Source organism: Pseudorca crassidens, chromosome 12, assembly GCF_039906515.1.
Source record: "Pseudorca crassidens isolate mPseCra1 chromosome 12, mPseCra1.hap1, whole genome shotgun sequence".
NCBI lineage: Eukaryota > Metazoa > Chordata > Mammalia > Artiodactyla > Delphinidae > Pseudorca > Pseudorca crassidens.
The window spans coordinates 9,929,298-9,957,236 of NC_090307.1; the positions used below are offsets into that span (position 1 = coordinate 9,929,298).

The 27,939-nt window shown below is 40.7% G+C and overlaps 1 protein-coding gene and 1 long non-coding RNA gene across 7 annotated transcripts in view; one reads left to right on the plus strand and one right to left on the minus strand.

Moving 5' to 3' along the window:
* LOC137204085 (uncharacterized) overlaps positions 1-9,542 on the minus strand; it is a 104,225-nt gene extending 94,683 nt beyond the window's left edge. The window contains exons 1-2 of the long non-coding RNA XR_010933415.1: positions 7,177-9,542; positions 6,659-6,860 (exon numbers count right to left, since the gene is read on the minus strand). This is a non-coding gene — a long non-coding RNA (uncharacterized lncRNA). The remainder of the gene's footprint in view (positions 1-6,658; positions 6,861-7,176) is intronic.
* A 399-nt stretch (positions 9,543-9,941) lies between these two features.
* Positions 9,942-26,633, plus strand: DSEL (dermatan sulfate epimerase like). 6 transcript variants are annotated; one of them, XR_010932989.1, is made up of 4 exons: positions 9,942-10,097; positions 10,920-15,449; positions 16,117-22,823; positions 23,297-26,633. XR_010932989.1 is itself a non-coding variant. In XM_067698874.1 (3 exons), exon 2 carries the CDS (start codon positions 11,802-11,804, stop codon positions 15,438-15,440), a length of 3,639 nt encoding a protein of 1,212 aa, XP_067554975.1. In that variant the 5' UTR covers positions 9,942-10,097; positions 10,920-11,801; the 3' UTR covers positions 15,441-15,449; positions 23,297-26,633. The 6 variants fall into 6 exon arrangements, 1 of the variants encoding a protein (XP_067554975.1); XR_010932991.1 differs by having other exon boundaries at positions 16,117-16,203; XR_010932988.1 differs by having other exon boundaries at positions 16,122-22,823.
* The last annotated feature ends 1,306 nt before the right edge of the window (positions 26,634-27,939 follow it).

The window sequence follows — 27,939 nt, forward strand, 5'->3', positions numbered from 1 at the left end:
AAACACAGACCTCCTGCCTACAGTCTCCTGAGAGACCCTGGCCAGCTGCCAGCTGTTAATCCTCAAAAACTGGGAGAAAATAAACATTTGTGTATTTTTGGCTGGCAAGTTTTGAGATATCTTGTTATGCAGCAATAGATAACTAATATCCAAGCTAACATTCCTCAAAATTGGCATGATATTTGGGTTTTTTCCCCCTCTCCATTAAACTTGATTTCATTTGTCTGAAGGTTAATTTTCTCCAATCTCTCTCTCTTTCCCTTTCTTTCATATATATAGGAAAGAAAGAGTATATATATATATATATATATATATATACACACACGCACATACACACACACATATACTCTCCAGACAAACAATATATCCGGCAAGAGAATTATGCTTCTAATTCAGGTCAAATTTTATAAATGATATCTTTGGAAATGATTCATCCATACATGTGCCTCACAGATTTTTATATAATCCAAACATTTTACCATAATTTGATTCTATCACAGTTCAATTCAATAGGAGTTAACTGAGTGCAGAGTGTTTGCCTAAAATTCTGGCTGGAACTGATGGGAATACAGAAGAAGGAAAATACGCAATTTCTGATCTCAAGGAATTAATAGTTTAATTAGCTAGTACTCAAACTTTAATTAGTAAACTTAAATATGCAAATTCTCATTCCCCATCAAGATTCTGATTCAAAAAGGATCTCTGGTGGACATAGGAACCTACGTATTTAAGAGGTTTCTGAAAGAATTTTGGTACAACTGTACACTAGGTAATCCCTTGAAAATATGCTCTATTTTAAGATGCATATAGAATAGTGATTTAGGAGTTATGTTTTTTAATGTCAAAGAAGCAGATCTAAAATATGTATCACCGGATTTGCTTAAAGATAAATCACATCCTCAACAATGCAATGACAGGTTTGCAAGATGTACTTTAAAAACCTGATTCTGGTACCAGTTTTAGGACTGTCTCTCTCTCTCACTCTGAACAAATTAGTTTACTTCACTAGTCTTAGATCCTTCACCTGTAAAGTGAGAGAAATGAACGAAATGTTTCCTAAAAATGTTCTCAGTCTTTAAAATTAGACAAATTCAGAAAGCAAGTTGCTAGACACCAGTGTACTATTTTTGTCACACTAGCCCAAACATATATAGATATAATGTTTTCTATCCTGAATTTCTCTTCCTCAGTTTTTGTATACAAAATTGAGTTAATCATGTATCATTCACATGATTGGTAAAAGGATCAAATGAGACAAAGTATGTAAAATTGCTTTTTAACTGTAAAGAGTGCCCAGTGAACATTCCCCAGACTCTGTACTAAGGACTTTACCTGCCTCTTCTCATTTAAAATTCTCAACTCTCCACAACGAAGTTAGTAATAGTGTAACCCCATCTTTACAGATGAGGATATCTATATTCAGAAAAGTTACATAAGTGACCTAATGTCTCATAGCAACTGACAGTATAGCCTCGCAGCTTGGATTCAAACTCAGGACCATCTCACTCCAAAGTCTAGGCATGTAACCATAAACTGATGAAAGCTGATATACAATAGATGACTGGGAATAATACCATTACAGGGAGAGAACCCTTCTTTATCCTTCCATTCCAGTACTTCCTAACTTCTCTGGTGGTAACAATCACTTAATGTACCCACTAAGAACACTGAATTCCTGATTCCATCCCTGACCCTGAATCTGCATTTCCAGCACAGGGAATTATTAAGTGCCTTTGGTCACTCTTATCATCAAGCACCTTTGGAAAACATGATCTGTCCATCTCTTTTCTATTTATTATAAGTAACGAGAGAGATGATGTTCATCTTGCATTTTGGGTCTGACTGACTCCTATGATAGAAAGCTTTAGCCCAGAATGAGACATATGCCAACTGCATGGCCCTGTTCTTTCATACTGAGCCTCCTCCGTGGCCAGCTGCAGGAAAATGGCTCAGTCTCATCCCCAGTGGTCCCCAGATAAATAGCTGAACTACCACATTCATTGTTTTTGAATTCCCTCATTGTCTATAGGAAGTCTCTGGCTAGCTGTGCTGGAAAGTCGGGAAACAGGTCAGCAAGAGAGGTTCCAGGATTCCTTTCTGCAGTAGTCAGCCAGCGAGCTTTGTGCCTGGCTGGACTCCAGGTATTATAACAGAAGGGGCGCAGCTCTGAAAAAATGCAAACAGCCTAGAGATTTCTTACAAAATTAAGGGTTTTATCCATTTTCCCAGTTCCTGAGTCATTACTAATCTTCCATCCTTGTCAATTTAAATGTGCTATCCAAAATAATGGACAGCAAGACATAGAGGCTCCTTCAAAAGGTATTTAAATCTCATGAAGTAGTGATTAAAATACAGAAAACGAAGTAGCAATTCACAGCTATCATGACTTTCCATTATGCCTTTTCTGTCCATAAGATTCAATAAGCTCCATTTGGCTAGGATTTTTTTTTCTCATAAAGGTTTCCCAAGCAGTTCCTAGCAGAATGTCTTATTGAGCACTTAGTGACTATTTATTGAATAAATGGAAGAAATAAAGTTTAACATATTTCTGCAGATATAAATAAGATTATTTGAATATGTCATCAGACTTGGACTGTTTCAGACTGAGAGGGGTTGTAGGAGTAGATAACTTCAGATAAAGAATGGTAGTGTTCTCTCCAGCATTAAAGTGGAAGTTGCATTGCTGGGGCGAACATAGTTAAATCAGGAAATTAATTTTCAGTGCATCCAGCTTCTAAAACGTCAAAACCTTGCATTACATGAACTGAATCCATCTCACAGACATATTTTGTTTGGTCTTCACTGCATTGTCAAAAAAAATTAAGCCATTTAAAAAATCAAGTTGTTTCACATAAAAATCTAGGTTTCTGGCTTTCCTTGCAAAATCAGATCATCTGGCTATATGGGGTCCTAAATTCCACATGACAACAATCAACAGTTACCCACATATGTTACCTAGTGAGACAGTTTGGTACCACAGTAAGTGTTCAGGTTGTCTGGAGGATTACAATAGAGGCTTTTGCAAGTAACACGTGCTCAGTAAGTGTCATTATTATCATCAGCCTGAGTATGTCAACATCATCAACATTATGACACTTACGTATGAACTCTGCATAGGCCTATGATGGGGACACCGACATAAGTTTTACACCATCTTTCTCCCTCCTTGACTCCTCCTCTGTGTCATTATCCGTTAGAACTTTCTGCAGCAAAGGAAGTGTTCTGGACCTGTGCTGTTCAATATTGCAGCTACTAATCACAAGTGGCTATTGCACACTGGAAATGTGGATAGTACAATTAAGGAAGTGAATTTTTAATTTCATTTAACTTTAATTTTAATTTAACTAACCACACATGGCTAGCAGCTACTATATTGGACCACACAGCTTTAAAGCTTCTCTCAAACATACCTTAATTTTCCTCCCCTCTCTGCCTATCAAACTCTGCTCTCTAAATCTGAAACCAATTTATGTTCTCTTGTAAGAACCTGGCAATATTTTACATGGGTCAGCTCTTTAAGGGTAATTTGCCAGTTTTGCATGATCAAAATGGCATTTACAAATACGAATTCTTTGGATCCCCTTCTCTACCCTACCCTCATGATTCTAGAGTAGGGCCCCAGATCTCACATTGGACATTTTTAACAAGCAGCTTCTAGGTGATTCTTAAAACCACGCAAATTTAATAAACTCTGTCAAAGCCATAATTTTCAAAGACGGATAAGGAAGAGGAGTCAGCTTGCATTATACAACGTGTGGGCATTTTTGAACAACAAATGCCAACCTCCCGCCCTGCCTTCCCCTGTCTCATCCCCACCTCCACCTCCACCACCTCCACGACTTGCCCTCAAGTCCCCTCCTTTCTACATGCCTCTAAGGGTAGCATGGCCCTCTGGTGGGTTATTTCCTGGTAGATACTTTTTAGGTATGAGCCAGTTCTGTTCTCTTGTGATGACTGATACCCTAAACCCACTAGTGTCAGCCCCTGGAGCAATGTTTGAACGACGTGACCCTGAACTGCTTTCCATCTCTTGTGTGCATTGTGATAGAACCCTGACCGTGTTGTGCAGTCATCTTTTCTCTCCTGAGACTTCGAATTTGGAGTTCAAAAAGGAGAAATTATTTCTGCCTGCTGATAGGATCAAGATGGTATAAACTTGTTTGCTGAGGGGCAGCCAGGTTTAGTCAGATCCCCATGAAGGATCTGGTAGAGCTGATCCTCAGAAAAGCAGAAAAATGAAGCAAATGCCCAGAAGCAAAGAGAAACGCCTCCTGCCTGGCCTTGGATGGAAGGAGAGAGGGACCTTACTTCCTAGTGGCTTTCCAGCGAGGACATCGTGCAGGCTGAATCTGACTCAGGTGACAGCACTGAGTGGAAGATACTGGCTGACATCAGACAAGGACAGCTTGTCACAACTGCTCATGGCTAAACTCTCACTGCTTTCTGGGGAATCCATAAAGAACTGCACCCTGGCCACTCAAGGACCCAGGACAAACTTCTCTGCTACCTTCCAGTCAATCAATTTGCCCCAATAATGTACAAGCTCCACTGTTCCCAGATTGTCTTAATTTTTCTCTCCTGTCTTAGCAATCCCGTTTACCTCACTCTTTCAGATGTGAATAAACAATTAGCATGTAAAATAATTAAACTAGCTGTGAAATAGTTACCCACATGTCTCTGGGTTATTCTACAACACCGACTTCTATCCCTGGTTAATCCCTGTGGTCCTGTCAGCCTCGGGATGTTTCGGTCACATACCCAAACAAACCGGCAGAGACACATGCACAGGTGTGTGGGGAAGAAAAGAATCCTTGTCCTAGAACAGTAACTCAAAACTTGGCGTGCCTCCCAGGAGCATTTTAAAGGTGTGGGTTACCAGACTGGATACTCAGGGATTCTTAATCCATAGGGTTTGGACAGATTTCAGAAAGTGGCATTTTTAACAACACCTTGGTCTTTCTGATACTGGGGGGTCCAAGAATTTTAATTTGATAAGCACTGTTCCAAAGAAAAAAATTCAGGTAATTAAAAAAATGTTTGAGGAGTGCATGTGTGCGTGTGGTATGTGTACGTGAAGGGTATGAGTTTTTAACATCAGAAGGGGATTTCTGATAACCCTGAAGTCACTTCTTTCCCTTATTGCTTTGAAGGCATCGATTTACTGCCAGTTGTGCCTGGAAGCCTAGCCCAGGCTTTCATTTGAGGTGAAACAGCTGGGTTTAGTGGTGTCTTTGGTCAAGAGAAGACAAACGGACCCAGTACCTGCTAAACAAAAAGCCATGTGTGAACGAATTAGGTGACATATGGCTCAGGAACCAATGACAAAGAGCTGATAGAAAACGCAGGCAATAATTCAAGTCTTGATTTGAACAACTACCGACCATTTGCACATAATCAATTTTTAGAGTCACTGAGCTAGGGCAGGGTTTCTCAAACTCAAGAGTATTGACATTCTGGGCTGGAAAACTCTTTGTTTGGGGTTAGGGGCGGGGTGGTCCCGTGCATTGTCAGATGTTGAACAGGGCTCCTCCCCTCTACTCTCTAGATGCCAGCAGCTCCTTATCCCTGAGTGTGACAAGCAAAAACTTCTCCAGACATTGCCAAAGGTCCTGAGGGGCAAAACTGCCCCCACAGAGACCAATGGTACAGACAGTGGGGAGGGAGAGAGGAAGGACCCCATCATGTGCTCCCCTTGTAAGTTTCACCTAGTTTAAAATTTTCTTTCATAGTAGAAGCACAACTATATGCAAGCAGATGTGGTAGCAATAAAGCCTCTCATTTATATAGACAAGGTTTTAGTGGACTTATGGGGAAACTTCTTTCCTCAGAAGGTGGCTTTGGTATTTTTAAATTTGTGCAAATCCAGTTACTGTCATACAGGCTCTTGTACAGCTGGATAAACAAACTCAGGGAACACTCTCGGTCACATCTTCATTAGCAACTCTGCAGGCAAAATCCCTGTCATTTTGAGATGTTTTGTACTCAAAGCAATTGCAGAAAGAGTATTTTCAGATTCTACTGCCTGCTTTAAATCTGTGCTTTTGTCTTTATTATTGGTGTTGCCTATTACTGCTGGCCAATTGTGCAATAACATTTGCAGCTCAAGTTTGGTGTCTGTTTCTGTACCATCAGAGCTGGTATCTCGCCAAACTCTGGGGCAAAACTAGTCCTAACCGTGCTCATAGATCAGTATAATATACCTCTGGCCTTGATAAGTGGTTCAAGAAATCTGCATCTGAGCTCTCACAGACAAAACCATGTCCAGGTAGAGATATGCTAAGGGAAGAATAACCAAGTCTTCCCCAGGTTCAAATGCCCGAGCTCCGCACAAGCCTGTGCCTCGGAGATCCGTGCACAGTCAGTTGCTGAATGCACAGCAATTAGTTCTCAGACATTCCTGCCCCAGTTCTTAAGAGTCCATCAGAATAACAGATCATGGACAAATGTGATTTCAGTCAAGGGGACTTATTGTAGTGTCTTGCCTTGTTTTATTGCTTGCACTTTATCCTTCTATAAGGCAATGTATCAGTAATATTTACCTTATGTTCTAAGGCTCTGAACTTGAATTTTTACCTATCTGAAGACATAAAATTCTTGCAGAAATTCTCCTTAAAATGTTGGCCGACTTCCCTCTGAAATTTCATTTGAATTAACTCACCCCCAAGATGTAGCTCCGATGCCAGGTGTGCGGTGGCAAGTTCCTCAGCACCGTGGGAAGAGCAGGAGCTTCTGATTCTGCTCAGAACTCAGCAACCAGAGGTTCAGAGGTTTATAACTTCTTCCTCTTCTGCCTTAAAATGAGGGTGGTAATTCATGTTCAACAGTCAATACACACTCATCACAAACTGCTGGGCTCTGAGCTAGGTGTTGAAGAATTTAAAAACAGAAGATAAGTGAAAAGAGAAGATCAGAAAAGAAAAAAGTACAGAAAGAAAGAGGAAGGGAGGAGGAAAGGAAGCCTCCTGCCTTGGGGAATCTAGTCTAGAAAGCATTATCTCTGCTGTAAGCAGGGTGGCTGGGGGTAGGGTTGAAAGATATTCAAATTAAAAAAAACACAGATTTTCATTAAGTGCTTTGAAATCACAAGTAATATCTCATGTAGATTTAAGATCTTTTTATATAGCAGGATATAGCAGGAAATCCCTAGAGCAATAGACTGTATGGGTCTTCACTTACATTAAAATAAGATACTGCTCCAGGATCCTGAATGTATCAGCTGTTGGTATATGTATCTCTTGCCACACTCATAAAGATTTTTAATGCGCAATAACATAACATACAGCTCATCCCTTCTACGGCTGGATGCAATATTTATAATTACCTAACTTTGTACCATCTTCATGTGTGGAAGGAGCAATAATTGGAGCTATCCATTTTTAGTTCACAGAAACAAGACGCTCTTCATTTTTCATAGTGCCATTTACCTACCACCCTTTCTGCCAATGACTTGAATTGTTCAGCCATAGCTCCTGTTTTATTTCAATGGACTCACAACTTGGAGACGATGCCAGTTCAAAGTGAATTAGCCTGAAAGCTCATCTAGAAATGCTGAGAGGTTCGCTGCATCCCACAGCTTCAGCGCAGATGCATGGGGCAGACCTGAAAGCCACAATGTCTGTACCTGAATGCATTCATCTGTACAGTAAAAATGATCATACTGATGTTAACTCCGAAAAAAAAGAAAAAAAGAAAAGGACTGGATGAAAGTTGAAATATTCCCCTGGCAGATGTCAGTGCTCATAATAATTCTCTATGGTTCACTTTGCCCTCATGTCGTGAGGCACTCTGCATCCACAGAATGAAAGAGTCCCACGCACACATTTTGTTCTGGGAAATGGTCTGCATGTTTACTCACTGTATTTACTAACACGAATTCCTGGTCGGTTTCCAAAGCTCCTCTTTGCAGAAAATTATAAGAATCTGTGCATTTGGGCTCCTCTTTCCTCCAAATCTACTTTCTCCCGTAAGTGAGGCTGGAAGCCATGGGTCATCTTTCTCCATCGTGGGTCACATAGGGGGACGGTCCAGATGTTTACAGGAAGTTTTGCCTCTGGAGTTTGAAGGAGGATCCTTGTTTCACAATGAATCTCAGTGGAGGAGACAATGCTCTACGTGAGCCCAACTGTTGAAGGTTCAACTCATTTCAAACACAGGTACAGCCCTTATCGGGGTGGGCGCTGAGTGAATGCCCATGACCTGAAGGAGCTTTGAATAGAGCACAGGAGTGAGCCAGGGAAAATATTAAGCGTAAAACAAATGAGCTGAGGCTGAATATAGATATAAATCATAGAGTGCTGAAGTAGTTCATTCTGGTTAGGGAAAAATCTAGGGTGTATTTACAGAAGAATTTAAGCATGAGCTGAGACAAGTATGATAAGAGGACATCAAGAGTCAAAAACAATTTCACCTAGTAAATGGGGGTGTTGGGTGGAGGATGCTATGCAGGAAGGAACGGCATAAGCACAGTTATGGAAGCAGCAAAGTAAAAGCAAGATTGGCCATTTGGACTGGGGTTGGGTTCCGAAGGGGATAAAATAGAAGACTGATGAGAAGGTAGAGGTCACATTTCCGCCCAAGGTAAATTATTTTGAAATTTATTCTGCTAGCAACGGTCTACGGTTTGGTTTTACCAGGAAGTGATCTAAGCAAGACACTTACTTTTTAATACACATATCTGTCCATTTTCCCAAAATGGGATGGAGTAGGACGAAAGTGAAGGCGTCATCAATCCCCAACTGGGGAGGGGTTTGTTTATTTGCAACAACTGATATTTCACTGTATTCCTGTCCTTATTAAGTTATTCGTGATAGCAGAGGGTAGACCTTAGGTTGACTCCTGCCCAAGTGTAATCTCAGATGTCTGTGAGAAGTTCCATATGTCCAGTACCACAGGAATCACAGCTGCTCTATGATTTCCAATGTCTGGAACTGCACACACGTGCCGCATAACTGAGCCACACAGTCTTCGCTTCCTGTGGGTCTTCACTGAATTCCAGGTTTCACTTCTTTAATAAGAGAGGTTCCTTCCACTTGTTTGTCCCATACCTTTCCATCTTTATACTGCCGGAGAAATTATTCCGATCAATAAAGCTGATTAGTCTTTTTTGTTTCCCCCTGATCTGTAGTGTCTGTGCTCCTGAAGTCAGTCTCACATTAATCCGGTATATTGATTTTGCATTTCTGACTGACAGCAACCTCAGCCAGGCTGCCTCACATTCTTCCCCTTCTCAGCCCTTGCTGTTCCTCAAGTGTGATCCATGACAGCCCACAGCGTCACCCCGCCCGCCCCCGCTTCCCCCATCGTTTGTAATCAGGCCCAGAACCGCCTCTATCTTCCTCCCACTCCTAGCCCTGTTAGACTGGCCTTCTCCCCACAACCGAAGGGATAAGAGAAGCGGGACTCGGCCGGCAGGGAGCCGTCTTCAGACGCTCGCACTCCCAAATTTCCCCCTCCTCGGGCTCTATCCGTGCGGGAGCGCGAGGCCGCCACAGCAGCCGGAAACACACGCGCCCCGAGCCCCTCGGGTTCTGATCCCGGGGGCGATCGGCCCCTCCCCCGGCCCCGCCCCCTCATCCTTCCAGCCCCGCCCTCGACTCCCAGCCTGAGCCTCCTGTTGTCACTCTCCCCCAGCCCCGAAGCCCCGAGGCCCCGAGGCCCCGCCCCTGATCCCGCCCCCGTCGTTCCCGCCCCGCCCCCGGCCCGCCTAGCCTTCTCTCGCCCTCCGTGGGCCGCACGGCCGGAGCTGGCACCAAGGAGCGGCGGCCGCGGCGGCATCGCGTTCTAGACACGCCAGCGCCCCTCTGGACACGGCGTCCACGAGCGCGCCCAGGGCGCGCGGATCTGCCTTCCGTGGTCCGGGGCTGCCCGGGGGGCGTCCGGCGTTCCCCGAGGGCGGGCGTGTCCGCGCGGCGCCGGCCGGGGCGCGAGCGCGGGGCCGCAGCCTGTTGCAGTGCGGGGGTGCGCCGGGCCGGGGGTGCCAGGAGCCCTGCGGGGGGCCGCGCGGCCCGGCTCCCAGCGCAGAGCAGTTTTCTCCAACTCTCCGCTTCCGTCTCCTCCGGGCCCACCGCTGCCGGGAGACCCCGTCCGGACCTGCCAAGGTAAGCGGACTTGGCCCTTGAGGGGTCTCTTATCCCCAAACCACAGCCAGAGGTCGGGGGTGAGGAGCAGAGGATGGAGTTGGCATGTTCGTAGGAAGCGAATGAAAAAATGCAACAGGCGGAGCGGATCAGGGAACTCCTAGCGTTCATGTTTCCTGCAGAGAGCAGACTTGTCCAAGACTGAAACTTGGTTAGGTTCTTCAGAACCGAAGACGGGCAGCCGCGAAGCTGCTCCTTGAGTGTGGGTCTGAGCTCCCTCTGGTGGCTTCTTGTAAGGATGGAAAACCGGGCTACGGGAGAGAGACTGGTGCAGGACCGCTCGCTGTTCCTCGCTCCCACACACTGTCATGATTTCTCCTTCGAGAAAAGTGACTGCTCTTACTAGTTCCCCTGGCAAAGACACCTTCTGAGCCCTTGAACGTTAAACCCTCAACCGGAATCATAATGGTCCTTTAAACTTTTGCTTTTTGTCTGAGTCTTCTGTGATCAAAACAAGAATGACAGCAGGACTCATCTTCTGTTAACTGCATTTGAATAAAAACATTTTAAATGACTAAAGCAAGCCACAGTTAAAATAAATACTCTTAGGGAAGTTACATCTTGTAGCCGCTTGTCTTCTGCCACCATTGTTATCCTAATATATGCGTTGAAAAGTATAAGAAAAAAGAACCATTTGGTCTAACCTAGATTGTAGTTAATAACAGATCTCATTGTGATGCTAAAATTTCTATCAGGAGACGTTAGAACATTTAAATCTTCTGTTTATGTCCACTCCCAGCATACTTGTAGCCTCAGAGAATTTCTGTTTTGTTTTTCCCCCAGAAAGGAGTATGTCATGAAAAAGGAACAGAAAAGACACGTCACTGTTGGTGAAAGGGGAGTTTTCTTTCCCAGTTGGTGGTTACTTCATGATTGGAAGAGAAGTACCTAGGTGGCTGAAGAGATTAGATTTTCATAGCTGTACCGATGAAGCTGATAAAAGAAGATGGGAAAATGCTTTCTCTGGGTCGTAATAGGCTGATGAGTAAGTAAGCCTGAAAAAAGACAGATCTGAAATGAGGACAGGAATCTTGAGTGTTTTAAAACCAAGTAGGACTTTGAATACTTGTTGAGGATGTTTTTGCCCCAAAAATGGAGGAAGAAAAAATTCTCAAAGCAAAAAGTGTAAAAAGCTGAGAGGAGTAACAACCCAGTCAGCTCCAAGAATTGCAGTACTTTGTCAGCTTCTCTGAGCACACACAGGCAAAGGCATCAGACACGTATGATGATGGTTTCCTGCTCCAGGAATGACTTCTTAACGTGGATTTTGGAGTGCTTTTTCTTTTTTTTACAATGTGTGTTTTTTGACTCTTTGTGTTATGTAGATTTATGTCAAGGAAGTAAATTGTGAATTCATGGTATTTTTGACTATCTCCACCCCTGTTCACTGTGTGATATTGGAAAATTAGAGGTTTTAACATTCCTTGAAGTTTTATTGGAAGCAACACTGCATCAGGCAAACAGATCCACAGTGTAAGTTTTCTCTTTTTGGCAACTGTACTTGCTTTGAATGAGCCGAATGTCAGCTGGATTTCACAGCATATCCGATTTACAGTCTGTGTTTTATCAAGGCCTTAAATGTATGTTTTATACTCAGCAGATGGGAAACACATTGAGCACTGTGTTTGACATATATGCCTAAGGAAAGGAGCTCCCCGATGGATCATGGCGTTAATGTTTACAGGACATTTCTTATTTTTACTGTTAGTGATGTTTGCTTTCTCTACTTTTGAAGAATCTGTGAGCAATTACTCTGACTGGGCAGTTTTCCCAGATGACATAGATCAGCTTAAGACACAGAAAGTGCAAGATTTCAGACCCAACCAAAAGCTGAAGAAAACTATGCTTCATCCACATTTATATTTTGATGCTGGAGAGATCCAAGCAATGAGGCAAAAGTCTCGCACAAGCCATTTGCATCTTTTTAGAGCTATCAGAAGTGCAGTGATGGTTATGCTGTCCAACCCAACATACTACCTACCTCCACCCAAGCATGCTGATTTTGCTGCCAAGTGGAATGAAATTTATGGTAACAATCTGCCCCCTTTAGCACTGTACTGTTTGTTATGCCCAGAAGACAAAGTTGCCTTTGAATTTGTTTTGGAATATATGGACAGGATGGTGGGCTACAAAGACTGGCTGGTGGAGAATGCACCAGGGGATGAGGTTCCAGTTGGCCATTCCTTAACAGGTTTTGCCACTGCCTTTGACTTTTTATATAACTTATTAGATGATCATCGAAGGCAAAAATACCTAGAAAAAATATGGGTTATTACTGAGGAAATGTATGAGTATTCCAAGGTCCGCTCATGGGGCAAACAACTTCTTCATAACCACCAAGCTACTAATATGATAGCGTTACTCACTGGGGCCTTGGTAACTGGGGTGGATAAAGGATCTAAAGTAAATCTATGGAAACAGGTTGTAGTAGATGTGATGGAAAAGATGATGTTTCTGTTGAATCATATTGTCGATGGTACTTTGGATGAAGGTGTTGCCTATGGAAGCTACACGGCTAAGTCAGTCACACAGTACGTTTTTCTGGCCCAGCGCCATTTTAATATCAACAACTTGGATAATAACTGGTTAAAAATGCACTTTTGGTTCTATTACGCCACCCTCTTGCCAGGCTTCCAAAGAACTGTGGGTATAGCAGATTCCAATTATAATTGGTTTTATGGTCCCGAGAGCCAGTTAGTTTTTTTGGATAAGTTCGTCTTAAAGAACGGAGCTGGCAATTGGTTAGCTCAGCAAATCAGAAGGCACCGGCCTAAAGATGGACCGATGGTCCCCTCCACTGCCCAGAGATGGAGTACTCTTCACACTGAATACATCTGGTATGATCCCCAGCTCACCCCACGGCCTCCTGCGGAATATGGTACTGCAAAAATGCACACGTTCCCTAACTGGGGTGTTGTCACTTATGGGGCTGGGTTGCCAAACACACAGACCAATACCTTTGTGTCTTTTAAATCTGGGAAGCTAGGAGGGCGAGCTGTCTATGACATAGTTCACTTCCAGCCATACTCCTGGATTGATGGGTGGAGAAGCTTTAACCCAGGACATGAACATCCAGATCAGAACTCATTCACTTTTGCCCCCAATGGGCAGGTATTTGTTTCTGAAGCTCTCTATGGACCCAAGTTGAGCCACCTTAACAACGTACTGGTGTTTGCGCCATCACCCACAAGCCAATGTAATAAGCCCTGGGAAGGTCAGCTGGGAGAATGTGCACAGTGGCTTAAGTGGACCGGCGAGGAGGTTGGTGATGCAGCGGGGGAAATCATTACCGCCTCTCAACATGGGGACATGGTATTTGTGAGTGGGGAAGCAGTGTCAGCTTATTCCTCAGCAATGAAGCTGAAAAGTGTGTATCGGGCTTTGCTTCTCTTAAACTCTCAGACTCTGCTAGTTGTTGATCATGTCGAGAGGCAAGAAGATTCCCCAATAAAATCTGTCAGTGCCTTCTTCCATAATCTGGATATTGATTTTAAGTACATCCCGTATAGGTTCATGAACAGGTATAACGGCGCCATGATGGATGTGTGGGATGCACATTACAAAATGTTTTGGTTTGATCATCGCGGCAGTAGCCCCATTGCTAGTATACAGGAAGCAGAGCAAGCCGCTGAATTTAAGAAACGGTGGACTCAATTTGTTAATGTTACATTTCAGATGGAATCCACAATCACAAGAATCGTATATGTCTTTTATGGGCCATATGTCAATGTTTCCAGCTGCAGATTTATTGATAATTCCAATTCTGGACTTCAGATTTCTCTCAATGTCAATAATACTGAACACGTTGTTTCCATTGTAACTGACTACCACAACTTGAAAACAAGGTTCGATTACCTGGGATTTGGCGGCTTTGCCAGTGTGGCTGATCAGGTCCAAATAACCCGATTTGGTTTGGGCACTCAAGCCATAGTGAAGCCCGTAAGACGTGACAGAGTGATTTTTCCCTTTGGATTTAAATTTAATGTAGCAGTTGGGTTGATTCTGTGCGTCAGCTTGGTGATCTTAACTTTTCAGTGGCGGTTTTACCTTTCTTTTAGAAAGCTAATGCGGTGGATCCTCACCCTTGTTATTGCCTTGTGGTTCGTTGAGCTGGTGGATGTGTGGAGCACTTGCACTCAGCCCATCTGTGCAAAGTGGGCGAGGCCAGAGGCCGAAGCGAGCCCAAAGCCTGTGTCTCCCCAAGGGCACCGCATCGATCTTCCTGACATCGTCATTACCTCACTTCCTGGCTCAGGAGCTGAAATTCTCAAACAACTCTTCTTCAACAGCAGTGACTTTCTCTACATCAGGGTTCCCACAGCCTACATTGACATCCCTGAAACTGACTTTGAGATCGACTCCTTTGTGGATGCCTGTGAATGGAAGGCGTCGGATGTCCATGGTGTGCATTTCCGTTTACTCCGAGGCTGGTTGCAGTCCTTGGTCCAAGACACAAAACTCCATTTGCAAAACATCCATCTGCACGAACCCGGCAGGGGTAAACTGGCCCAATATTTTACCACGAATAAGGACAAAAAAAGGAAGTTGAAAAGGAGAGAGTCTTTGCCAGAACAAAGAAGCAGAATGAAAGGCGCCTTTGATAGAGACGCTGAATACATTCGGGCTCTGAGAAGACACCTGGTCCATTACCCCAGCGCGCGGCCCGTGCTCAGCCTGAACAGTGGGAGCTGGACCTTAAAGCTGCATTTCTTCCACGAAGTTTTAGGAGCTTCGATGAGGGCCTTGTACGTGGTGAGGGACCCTCGGGCGTGGATTTATTCGATGCTGTACAGTAGTAAACCAAGTCTTTACTCTTTGAAGAATGTACCAGAGCACTTAGCTAAATTGTTTAAAATAGAGGGAGGTAAAGGCAAATGTAACTTAAATTCGGGCTATGCTTCCGAGTATGAATCATTGAGGAAAGAATTATCAAAATCCAAGCCACACGCAGTGTCTCTGCTGGCTCACGTGTGGCTAGCAAACACTGCAGCAGCCTTGAGAATAAACACAGACCTGCTGCCTACCAGCTACCAGATGATCAAGTTTGAAGATATTGTGCATTTTCCTCAGAAAACCACTGAGAGGATTTTTGCCTTTCTTGGAATTCCTTTGTCTCCTGCTAGTTTAAACCAAATATTGTTTGCCACCTCCACGAACCTTTTCTATCTTCCCTATGAAGGGGAAATATCACCAACTAATACGAATGTTTGGAAACAGAACTTGCCTAGAGATGAAATTAAACTGATTGAAAACATCTGCTGGACACTGATGGATCGTCTAGGATATCCAAAGTTTATGGACTAAATGCTGCAGGTCAGCAGAAATTTGCACTAATAATTTCCAACTCAGTTTGTGGATATGAATTAGAAGAGTTTGTACATTCTTGTACTGTATGTGTGTGTGTGTGTGTGTGTGTGTGTGTGTGGAGTGAGTGATCAGCTTGCTCCTTGCACAGAGAGATTGTTTAAAATAAGCGCCCTGTTTGGCCTATAGCAGGATTCGTTTTCATGTCACCACTTTTCCTTGCCTTTGTTTCTAAATTTTTTCTGCTAAAATGTTTTCTGCTGCAGAGGTGTAGATGAAGTTATATTACAGTGGTCAGGGGAGATAGGAAGATTTTAAAGGTTTTTGTCTTAACTCTCTCCTTCATCTGTAACTGTGCTGATCTGTCTCGAACCTCACACACTGCTAAAGGCCTTGCAGTTGCTGCTATACCCAAGCGTCTGTTGCTTTCAAGATGGACTGCAAAAGTTCCTTATCTTTTTCAGAAGGTGTCCTAATGCATTTATCTTGCATGCACACACACACACACACACACACACACACACACACACACACACACACACACACATCCTTTTACTGTGTATAATGTTCACTGATATCACTGGGGAAATGGAGAAAACTCCTATCAGAATTATAGGATCCCTTCTGGAAAATATAGATGGAAATACAGAATGGATTTTTTTTTTTTTTTTTTGAGGTCAGAAACAATGACCTGAAAATCCTCAAAGTTTTTCATTTAGAAGTAATAAAGAATCAGTCTTGGAACAGTGGCTGCCAAGGACCGGTACGGTATTTTAGACCTGCTTGTCTTTTTAAAACGCTCTCTTTCTTGCTCCCTTGAAGCTGTAGCTGTTCACCGTCACCACTCCCACCCTTTTCTTTCTGTTGCTGTCACGCAAAACAGTCAGTAGTTACTAATGGCTAAACTCCTGATATTTGTGGGAATTTTTTTTTTTTCTGTCCTGATGATTTGTTTTGCATCAAAGCCTGACATAGCCTTAGAATCAGATTTCTCCTTGTGGAATTATCACTGTATGACTCAAAGAAAGCAGTGCCACTGCTGCCAGTGTTTTTTTAGACTGGAAACAGAATTGGAAAACTGCCTGACTTATCTTGCATCCCTTTGAATGAGTCCACAGACTGCCAGTGTCGGCAAAAGTTGAAGGCGAATGGGAGATGATGTCAGAGGCATCTGTTTCCTTTACCATCTGCATCTTATTATAAATATAGTCGTCATAAAGTATGGTTCATCTTATTTTGGTAGGCTCTGAAATCAAAATGCTATGCCATTAGAAGCCAGAGGAGTAATTACAAGGTATTGGATGAAAACTATTAGGCAGTGTGGAGACTTGATGAAAATCTCTGTACAGACTGCAGCCTTCTTCCTAATGCTTCAGACTGTAGTTTCCACACGCCCTCCCCGTCGCCCATGCTCTAACACTTGGGAGTCTGTCATTCTGACCTAGGTAAAAGTGGTTCTTTCTCAGTAGTTTGTTATTATGTCAAAATGTGCCTCCAGGGTGATAAAGCTGTGGATATGTTACATTCCAGCTAAAGCTAACTGGGCTGTCATTTTTCTCCCATTACAGCGTGAAAGCAGACTGACCACTCCCCCCCCCCAACCCCATCTGCTTCCTCTCGTAGCTTTCCCTGCTTTCTCTTTACAGTGTCAAAATGAATGAAAATCCTATTAATACAGGTTGAGAGGGCAACTGAAGACCTGAATCCACACTATTATTCTCAAGGAAGATTATTCGTCCTATCTCAGGGTTATCAACAAGCATGTAACATTTCTACATGGATGATAACACTGTTTCCATTATTGGTCAGAGTCTCGGTGTTTGCTTTCAATTCCCAGGATGTGTGATCTTAAATCAGATCAAATAAAAAGGCTCTGGGTTGCAAGTAATATTAGGCCTGATCAAGGTAAGAATTACAAACGTGTGCAAGTAACAGCAGAGAAGACAGAAACTGTACCACTGCCTTTCCTTTAACTTTGTACAGAAACATGCCCACAGGCAGAAGAGAGCCAGGGTGAGTATATGGAGCAGCTGGGGGGGGGCAGAAAATGGAAAAGAAAGAGCAGTTCTGTGAATGGATACGGGAACAATATGGGAATATCTTATGTATAGCTAAAGAAAGGAACACACTTAAGATGATCTTCACAGTGTATCTTAACTTTTACAACATAGCAAGGTCAAGGTGAATTTCCTTGTCCACTCATCCACTCCCACCCCAAGGGAAACTTAGCTGGAGGAGAAGACTTCTATTCACAGGTTCTATTTCTGAGCAATGTTTTACACGGGTGAGGGACAGCCCAGCCGTTGCATATGCGTCCATTTGTTCATGCTTGGGAGCCCCTGCCTTATAATCTCAATTATAATCTCAGAACGTCTAAGTCCTACATTCCTAGGGTGTTATCCTGGGAAGAAATGTGAATAGAGTCTACACTTATTTTTATTCTGATCGTCTTGAAAATAATTAAAACAACGATTATCACTGTGTGACACTTCCAAAGGAAACACTTTAAAAAATGTCTTTTCCATAAAATCAATTCCTTTCCTCATTAACTTCCCCAAACTTAGGCCCAACTGGAATTAAAGCTTCTATTAAAATAATATCATTGAAATGTTGAAATTTTGAAAGAATGTGTCCGTTTTGCTGACAAAAGTAACATAAATATAGTGGTAATGTTGATCTAGTTTTCAAAAGTTTGAAATAATGCAAATTACTCACTTAGGAATGAAATAGGCCATATCCAGAGATGAATTTACTGTAATGTCAATTCCAGAAAGGAAGGAAATGGGAGAATCTGTTCAGGAGAAAGAAGATAAATCTATGATTATACTTAAATTTAATCTTTAGAAACCCAGAAAGGCATGAGTTTTAGGCAGGTGGCACAACAACTCATACACACTCAGCCTAAACCCGCAATATTAGACATTTGATTGGCTGGCGTTTTGGAAAACAGAAGACTTAGCACTATAAGTGGCCTGGCAAGAACGGGATAATTATTTATGTCCAGTACCCAGCCATGGCATGGGATCTGGCACAAATATCTTCATATTTGAAGAAAAACCTCTCTCCACACACACACTAGTTATGTTTAATTTTTTTTCCCTTTTGTGGAAACGCCACCCCTTCTGTCTGCCACTGACTTTTGATTGGTGTCATTTATCAGCAGTTTGGTGCATCATAGATCCTAGACGTTCTTGATATAAAGTCTATCACATTCAGTTATCTATAAGTAAACATTAACAGTGGTTTTAGAATCTGTTTGATTGACTTAACTCTGATCATAACTACAAAAAATCACTAATTTAGCAAAAAATGTGAATAGAAGGCAGTATGTTATAACACCACTTACAGAGGTAAGGGAGCCTAATCTAAGACAGATCAAGGAATTTAATATGCGGGCTACCTACTGCTTATTTAAATGCAAACCAAAGTATGTCAAAATAGCTGCTAAGGCAGTGTTTTCAGTACTTGACTAATATCTCTATTTCCCTTCACGCTGGCAGAAAAATCCAAATAATATTTTAAGAACTAAACTTAATTTTTTTTTTTTGCACAAAGGATGGTAGGAACATCAAACAGTAGATTCTCACATTCTCTAGTTAACTTGTAGCTGCTTTAGCTATAATTTACATGAGCTTGTGTTTAGTCCAAGTAACATGTTTAATTCTATTTCCAAAGATAGGTTCAGCTAAGCCTTCCACACCGTGGGGGTTTTGCTTTTGTTTTTGATTTTCGTTTTTCTTTCACACCTGTCCAGTTATGCTGCAAAGAAAACCTGTACTGAAGATCATTTATGAAGTTTATTCAAGCTATATGTATAACACAACTCCTCTATTAATAAACAAATAAAAAGCTAAAAGCAACTTGGCTATGGTTGGGATAATTTGTAACAGCCCTTTTCTTTAGGACTTTGGGTAATTGTGCTAGGATTTTGTATGGAGCTGAGTTGGAAAATGCAGTCCCACAATTTCGGCCACTAGCACCCTTAGTGATGGGTGAGCCATGCCTCTACTCCCTTATCTTAATTCCAAGTCCTGTCTTTGACTTGCCCTCAGTCCATTTCACTTTTCTATGTACATCATCCCAACTTACTAAGTGGCAAGAACATCCCGTACTATGCACCTGTGCTCCACATTTGCCCCTCCTGCCACTGGTGGGGTATCTATTCAAGCAGGAGATCTCTAAAAGGAAGGTACCTGCAGGCCCCTTGAGATATTCTAGTAGGTGGTGCACAGGGTTGGCAGAGTGAAGACTTTTTTTTTTTTTTTTAAGAAAGATAAGGATCTATCATGAATTAGTCTCTTAGTATGTGCTGCACAGAACTGTAAGGTTTTCATGTATATCATTACAATCTTCACAACAACTCACTGGTATTCATTTTACAGATGAATCTGAAGCCCATATTTTCTCTCTAGGGAATATGTTTTTGTGAAGGAATTTGGAGCAGGTTTACAATTCCGTTATCAATTCACTTATTCACAGTAATTTTGGGGTATCTACTGTCAAGATATTGATTAGCATGAGGGGAGAACACAAAAACTGGTTGACTCTGACCCTGCCCCAAAGAACTGATGGTTTCTCCAGAATTCATCAAGAAGAGAAGGAGAGGAAGGGCATGCCAGGTAGTCATTACCATCCGAGGAAAGGCACCGCAAAGTGTTATTTACTCTGCAGTAGACAGGATTTATCTCTGAAAAAGTGGTTACGAGGAAAGGGAGTAGTTATGGAGTTTCAGTAAATTTGGACAGAGATCACCACCTGTGCTTTTCCTCATTAGGTTTGACTCTATAGTTGTCACAGGATGTCCCATCAACGAGTAGCCCTTGCAAAAGAGAAGCGCAAACAAAACAAAACCACTGACACTTGCTCTTTCCCAATTCCCCCACCCCCTCACTTAACTACCCCAGCACATTTATCACAAAGAAATGTGGTCCATAATTGAATATCAAGGGATGCCCTGAAGAGAAAAGGATGTGTGAGTGCGGTCTGACTGGGCTGCATGCAGATCACTGCTAGTAATAACAGTACGAAGGAGGATAGCTCAGTGTATTTCATCCAGGCTCCATTTGGCCAGTAGCATCTCTTTTCCTTTCCCTCCCCTCTCAGCACCTCCAGATTCACATTACCAGGCACAGCTAACCGATCCTGAGAATGCAGCAGTGAACAAAACCTATGGAGCTGACAGTCAATCAAATATATTTTAAAAGAATTCGTTTTGGGAAAAAAATCCCACCTGTTCTGTTCCCCACCATGTAAATAATACCAAAAAGGAAGGAAGGGAAGGAGGGAGGGAAGGAAAGAAGGAACAAAGGAGCAAAGAATGGAAGGAAGGAACTCTGAACCTAAATCTGAACACAAAGTAAGGTGCACAAGGAGAATCATTCCTATAACAATTGTGTTCATTATGGTATGAATTATTTAAGAATCTCTTTGAAACCTTATTATAGCTAAAACTTGAGAAAAAAAGGATAAATTGTAATCTGAGCAAATCTTTTCTACAGTACATTGCAATTGCTCTTTCTGTTTTCTTTAAACTACTTCTGTATCGCTGTGACTCTTGAGATGAAATGTTTCTTTCAAGTGTCTTAACACTGATGAATTCCACCTATAAGTGTCTCAGGTTTTCCAACGTCCTAGAAAATGTGGTGTTTTCCCATATATTGTCTTCCTCTCTATTTCCAAACATGGGTATATACCTTGCTCCTAATGATTTAAGGAAGCAAACGTTCACGCACATGTGACACCCATGATGCTCTCCATTTCTTCTTTTGGAAGTTAATTCAGCTCCCATCACTGTCACTTTTCTCATTTAGTAAATGAACAACATAAAATCTCTAATCTCTGCATTAAAATCTGACATCCTTCTGTGAACAACGCTGAAGGCACTTCTTACCTTATTCATTGCATAATGCAAATGATGCTCCCAACCTCTGTTATACTACAATGAAATATTACTGCCCAATTTTATTAGTATTTATTTATTATTTTAATTATGTATTCAGTTATTCCTTTGCTTGTTTCAAAAGATTAATTTTGTTGTAGATTTGTTTAAAGTTCTTGGGATTTTAAAATAAGAACACAATACAACCAAGAAGTGATGAAACTGCTTCCATAAAATACCCATGAAAAGACAACTGCATATAAATAATGCAGTTAATAAAAGTTAACCCTACACAAACAAAATAGGTGATTTTTGCTCTTCATTTTTACTCCAGACATTAACGTGGGTGCCCTGGCTAATTCAGTGCTAACTAGAGCACAGCACGCTTGCGGTGGGCTTTCGTGCGCCAAGGAACTCGTGTTATTTCTCTCGAGATTTACCAAAATGAAATGTACATATATTCAGTTATACTTTATCTTTCACCCCACATTAATTATAAAACTCTCAAAAATCCCATTATTGAACGCATGAGTAAAAAGGTATTTGCTTGTATCCACACATAAGAACTTGGCAGGATTCCATTATAAGAGGTGAAAGGTTTTCTGTGTATAAACAACAGATTGCACTGGTGGGTTTTTCACAAGGTTTGTTTGCATCTTTCTCCCATTTCCTTGATTAATTTGAAGAGGGAGATTTCTATTAAAAATGTTATATTCACAACACTTTTATATATTATATGAACTTTGAAATTAGATAAAACTGAATACAAATCCCTAGGTCAGTAAATAATGACCAGCTGTGATGTGTTGGGCAATTTTCTTAATTTATAATCTCCATTTCCCCATCTATAAAACTCCCCCAGAGTTGATATAAGGATTAAATAAAATCACACGTGAAAATTAATAGAAGATACGTGTTTCCGCTTTGTGATCATCTCCAATTCATTATATATCAAACCCATATGTAATGTGATGCACCATTTTCCCAGTAAGAAAATATTAAAATGTTTCCAGAGAATTTGAGCATACATAGTATGTAGACCAAATAGACACCTATTTTAGTATTCCATATATCAGCTGAGTTGCACAAACATGTAAAATCACACTTATACAATTCATATATTAATTTGGAAATAGTGCTTTTTTCATGTTCACGTTTTAAGAGAAAAATTTATTCAAATTTTCATGTACTTCAATGTCTTCCTTATTTCTAGAGTATGGTTTGAGTTCTTCCAGAGAATATCGTATTTCCTTCTGAGTTTTATTGAGACTTTTTTTTTTTTTTTTTTGCGGTACGCGGGCCTCTCACTATTGTGGCCTCTCCCGTTGCGGAGCACAGGCTCCGGACGCGCAGGCTCAGTGGCCATGGCTCACAGGCCCAGCCGCTCCGCGGCGTGTGGGATCTTCCCGGACCGGGGCACGAACCCGTGTCCCCTGCATCAGCAGGCGGACTCTCAACCACTGCGCCACCAGGGAAGCCCGAGATAGAGACTTTTTTTAATTTAAGTATGATGCTACTACTTGAAATTTTATTTCATGTTACAAGTGCCATTTGTATAACATTAATCATAATTTATGTTCATAACTTCATTCAGTAGATAATTATGATCTTATAGATTGTAATCACTGTATTTTTATTTTAATTTTTCCACTTATTTATTATGAAATATGCATAAAAGCTGGGGGTGTCTAAGACTATGTGTGAACATGACATTTACTCCACTGGCTATGATGGAATAAGTGAAGACCAATCTGAGGTAGCATATCCAAATTACACATATCATGATTATATACCTTAACACCATACATAACAAATGATTTTATCAATATAAAATTATCTCATCTTTATAGAATATTATTTTCTTTTAATTCATGTGTCATTCACACATATTCTTCGGGTTGGGGTAAAATTCTACGGTCCTTTATATTCTGCTTGGTGCTTTGTAAGTCTGGATGCTTTCTCTTTTCCATGCCTGTAGATAACAACTGAGCAGCAAACTCCAGAGCCTCCAGCCAGAAACTCAGCCTTCCAGCAAGGAGTGCAAGAGAGCATGCACCTCTGCATTGGGACCAGGTGCCACAGATCTATGATAGTAGGGTTCATACCACTGAAGAGAGAAATTCCTTTTCTTTCTTTCATTGGTTTTCCTTGGATATTGCTGTCCACATCCCTGCTGAGGTTCACTGTATGCAACTTAGAAGACACTATTTTGCTGATTCTTGCATATGCCAGCTCTACTGCCCCCTACTTATCAAACTGTAGGTATTATGGATAAGCAAGATAGGTTATGCCAATATGTTGACACTGAAAAGATGTGCTGACCCTATCAGAAGCCCTCTTCTATGATATTGATAAGTAACTGTGGCCAGAGCTGGGGCTTAGAGTCAGAATTCCTATACTCACACACTCTATAATATGGTACAAAGCATATATATCTGACCTTCCATTACCGTACTCTCCTGCTCTCACCAGCGATCCCAGAGGAAACGTCTATCCTGGATTTTGTGTTTACCATCCCCTTGCTCTTCTTTATAGCTCCACCACATATGTCTCTATCCTTATCAACATATTGTATATTTTTGCATGTTTGTCTACTTTACGTAAACAGTAACATATTGCATATATTCTTGTGCAAACTTGCTTTTCTTTGCTCAAAATTTTATCTAATGCATGTTGATGTTTGTAGGTGGAGATCACTTATTTTCATCGTGGTAGGTTCCAATATATGCTATTATCTGAAATACCATACTTTATGTATCTTTCATCTTGTTGGATTTTGGGAATATTTTTAATTTTTGCAATTTCAAACATTATATATAAAACTGTTTATAGATGCTGTATAACGCACACATACAAGAATTTTGTCATTGTGTTTTGTTTGTACCCAGAACCTTCCCACCCAGCCGCACTACAGCCTAGTATATATATTGAGGGCTCAAAGCACATCCTCGACTATTCTTGGTACCAAATTATTATTTTTACAGATTGTTTGTACAAATCGACACTCTAGCCATTGTAGAAATGTTTGTGTTGCTCCAAAACTTCTCCTGTACTTGGCGTTTTCAAACTTTTAGATGTTTTTCTGTCTAGTGGGGTAAAAGAATGTTGCATTTCTTTTTTTTTTTGAAGTTCTGTTAATAACATGGCACACGCATGCAGCATGTGCACTCATGCGCACACGTGCACACACACACAGTAGTCCTTACTTTTTCCATTTGTGTTTCTTCTTTTGTGAAATGGAATCCATGTTCATGTCTTTTATACATTTTTCCATTGCATTCTTTTTTTCTCATTGATTCATTGACATTTATAGTATATTAATAATACTAATCCTTTTTTGGTTATACTCGTGAATAACTTCTTGGTTTATATTTTCATGATCTTTCTACTAGGACTTTTGTGATATATTTTGACACGCAGGTGTTCTTAATTTGAATGTAAACAAATATGTGTTCTTCTTTATTACTTGTACTTTTTTGCATCTTATTAAATAATCTTTCTTAAGGTCTTGGCACTGAAGATGTTCTCCTCTATCTTCTTCCAAGCATTTTAATATTCTCATCATCATCTATTGCCGCAAAACAATATTACCACAAATGTAATGGCTTAGAACAGCACATGTTCATCATCTCACAATTTCTGTGGGTCAGGAATCCAGGCGTGGCTGAACTGCGTCCTCTGCTCTTATATGTGGCTGCAATGAAGTAGCTGGGCCTGGGATCTCCTCTGAGAAGCATCCACTTCCAAGCTCACGTGGTTGTTGGCAAGATGTAGTTCTTTGTGGGTTGCTGGACTAAAAGCCTCAGTTCTTTTCTGGCTGTTGACTGGAGACCCTGAGTCACTTGCCATGTGAGCTTCTCCATTGGCAGGTAACTTCATAAAAGCCAGGATGAGAGAATCAATAGAGAAACTGCTAACACATTACCATAATCATGGAAGTGACACCCAGTCAACTTTGGTGAGAAGCAAGTCAGAGGTCCCCCTACGCCCACACCCAAAGGAAAGGGACTTCACGAGGGCATGAATCCCAGAAGATGGAAGAACGGGCTTATTTTAGAGTGTCCCTGCCACAGATTTTGTCTTTTATATTTAAATATTTAATCTGCTTTATATTAATTGTTATGTCTATTCTGAGATTTTTTTCTCTGTATAAATAACCTGCTGTCCTAGACTGAAGAGATTCAGTACCTTTTCTTTTCCACTAATCTTCAATGCCGTCTTCCCTACATATCAGGTCCTTATATTTTGTGTGAGCTGATTTCTCAGTTCTCTACTGTATTCTTCTGGCAAATTCGATTACCCAGTGACAATACCGTACTATCTTAATTACTATAGTCATTTTATTAGCCTTGAAATCTGGCAAGGCTTCTTCCTTTCTTTTCTTCATTTCTTTAGGCTTTGTTCTTCTATGTGCATTTTAGAATTAGTTTGCGTAGTCCCCCAAAGCAAGCAACAATACATGTTAATGGTAAATGCATTACATCAATTTTGGGAGAATCGACCTCTTTACATTAATCCCTGTTCATAAGCATGGTATATCGCTCCTTTTATACAATATTTCTTAATCCTTTGATAGATTTAGGTATGAGCACTTTATATATTGTTATTACAGTGGATGATATTTATTTTTAACTATATATTCTAACTGATTATAGTATATAGAAAATACGATTGATTTTTGTGTATTTATATTGTATCAGGGAACTTATAAATCCTCTTACTAATTTAATAATTTACCTGTAAATTTTTTCAAAATACTTATACAGATGCTTTTGTAATCTTCAAGTAATGAGAATATATTTCCTTCCTTTTAATCTTATAACTTTTTAATGTTCTTACTGGATTTGTTAGGACATCCTGTTAAATACTGAGTGAGTCTGGTAATGTGAATATTCCTGTACTGTTCCTAATGTGAATGGAGTGCTTCTACATTTCACCACTGAGCAAATGAATGGATGCCGTGTGTATTGCATAGATTCACTTTATCAGGACGTTGTATTCCCTTGTACTCGCAGTTGATAAGTGACTTTTTATCATCAAAGCATGATGAGATTTATTTAATGCTTTTGCTGCATTTATTGTGATAATCATGTTTCTTTGCCTTTATCTGTTAAGGTAGTGTATTTTGTGAATTTTTTTTTTTCTTTTGAGATTAAACCAAACTTGGCTTGCTGTGATAAAACCAGCCTGGGAATGATTCATTAAATTTATATTTGTTGCTGGATTGAGTTTGCTAATAATTAATTTAAGATGTTTATATCAACATTTGTAATTGTGATTTTTCTCATAATAAACTTGTCTAATTTTGAAGTCAACATACTTGTCACATAAAGTTGAGGATGTTCTATTTTTATATTTTATAGGTGAGTTTGCATAGGATTGAAATGATCTAATACAAGAATGTTTGTTAAAACTCATTTGTAAATCATCTGAGCATTCTGTTTTCTTTGTGGGAACATTTTAACTAAATATAAGATTTTACTTGGTGGTTATAGGCTTATATTACTTACCTCATGTATTTATTTTGAAGCCTATTTTGGCAAGTTATGTTTTTAAAGAATTTGTCCTGTTTTTTTTTTTTTATTTTTTCACATTTATTGACCTAAATTTGCTCAAAATGCATTCTGTTGCCTCTAAATATTCATCCCCTACACATGTTTTTTCCATCCCTAATACTGAGTATGTGTGCCTTATTTCTTTCTGTTCCTGGTGGGTTTTGGCTGGTAGATATTGACAATAATAGGCCAAAAATTACCTTCTATATAAGTTACATAAATTAAATTGCCTTTTCAGAGACTAATTTTTAGCCTTTTTTGTTCTTACCTAATATTTTATGTTTATTTGGCATTGCATAACTGGCTCCTGATCTTACATATTTCCTTTATTTACTCTAACTTCTGTTGTTTCTCTTTTTTATCTTTAATTATATGCCCCATTCTTTTTTGTCAATCTCCACCAGCCAAAACCACCAGGAGCAAACTGGATTTATTGTTTATTACAGTAAGAGGTATTTAAATAGTACAGCTTTGCTCTGCTGTATATCAAATAACAAACTAATAACAGCATTAAAAAAGAGCACCAATTCGGCTTCTGTGGTGGCGCAGTGGTTGAGAGTCCGCCTGCCGATGCAGGGCACGCGGGTTTGTGCTCTGGTCCGGGAGGATCCCACGTGCCACGGAGCGGCTGGGCCCGTGAGCCATGGCCGCTGAACCTGCGCGTCTGGAGCCTGTGCTCCGCAACGGGAGAGGCCACAACAGTGAGAGGCCCGCGTACCGCAAAAAAAAAAAAAAAGAAAAGAAAAAAACGGGAAAAAATAAAAAAGAGCACCAATTAGAAAACATGATTTTACTATACACAAGTACAGATTTAATATCTTTAATGTGGAAAAGATGTTACATATCTGTAAGCAAAAGTGATTACAACTTTAAAAGAGAAGTTAAAAGCGACAGAACATGCATAAAGCAGATAATCTGTTTCACCAATTCAGAGTACAAATACTGTCACTTTCCTTTTATTTTAACAATTCATATCTCAGCTTCCAAATTACTTCTACTTAAGACCTGTCCTCCAACTACTAAATAAATGGGGGGAAAAAAAAGAAATACAGGGGAAAAAAAAGTC

Excerpts from the sequence above, each read along its gene's own strand:
- DSEL (XM_067698874.1), top strand. The coding sequence starts at position 11,802 with ATGGCGTTAATGTTTACAGGACATTTCTTATTTTTACTGTTAGTGATG.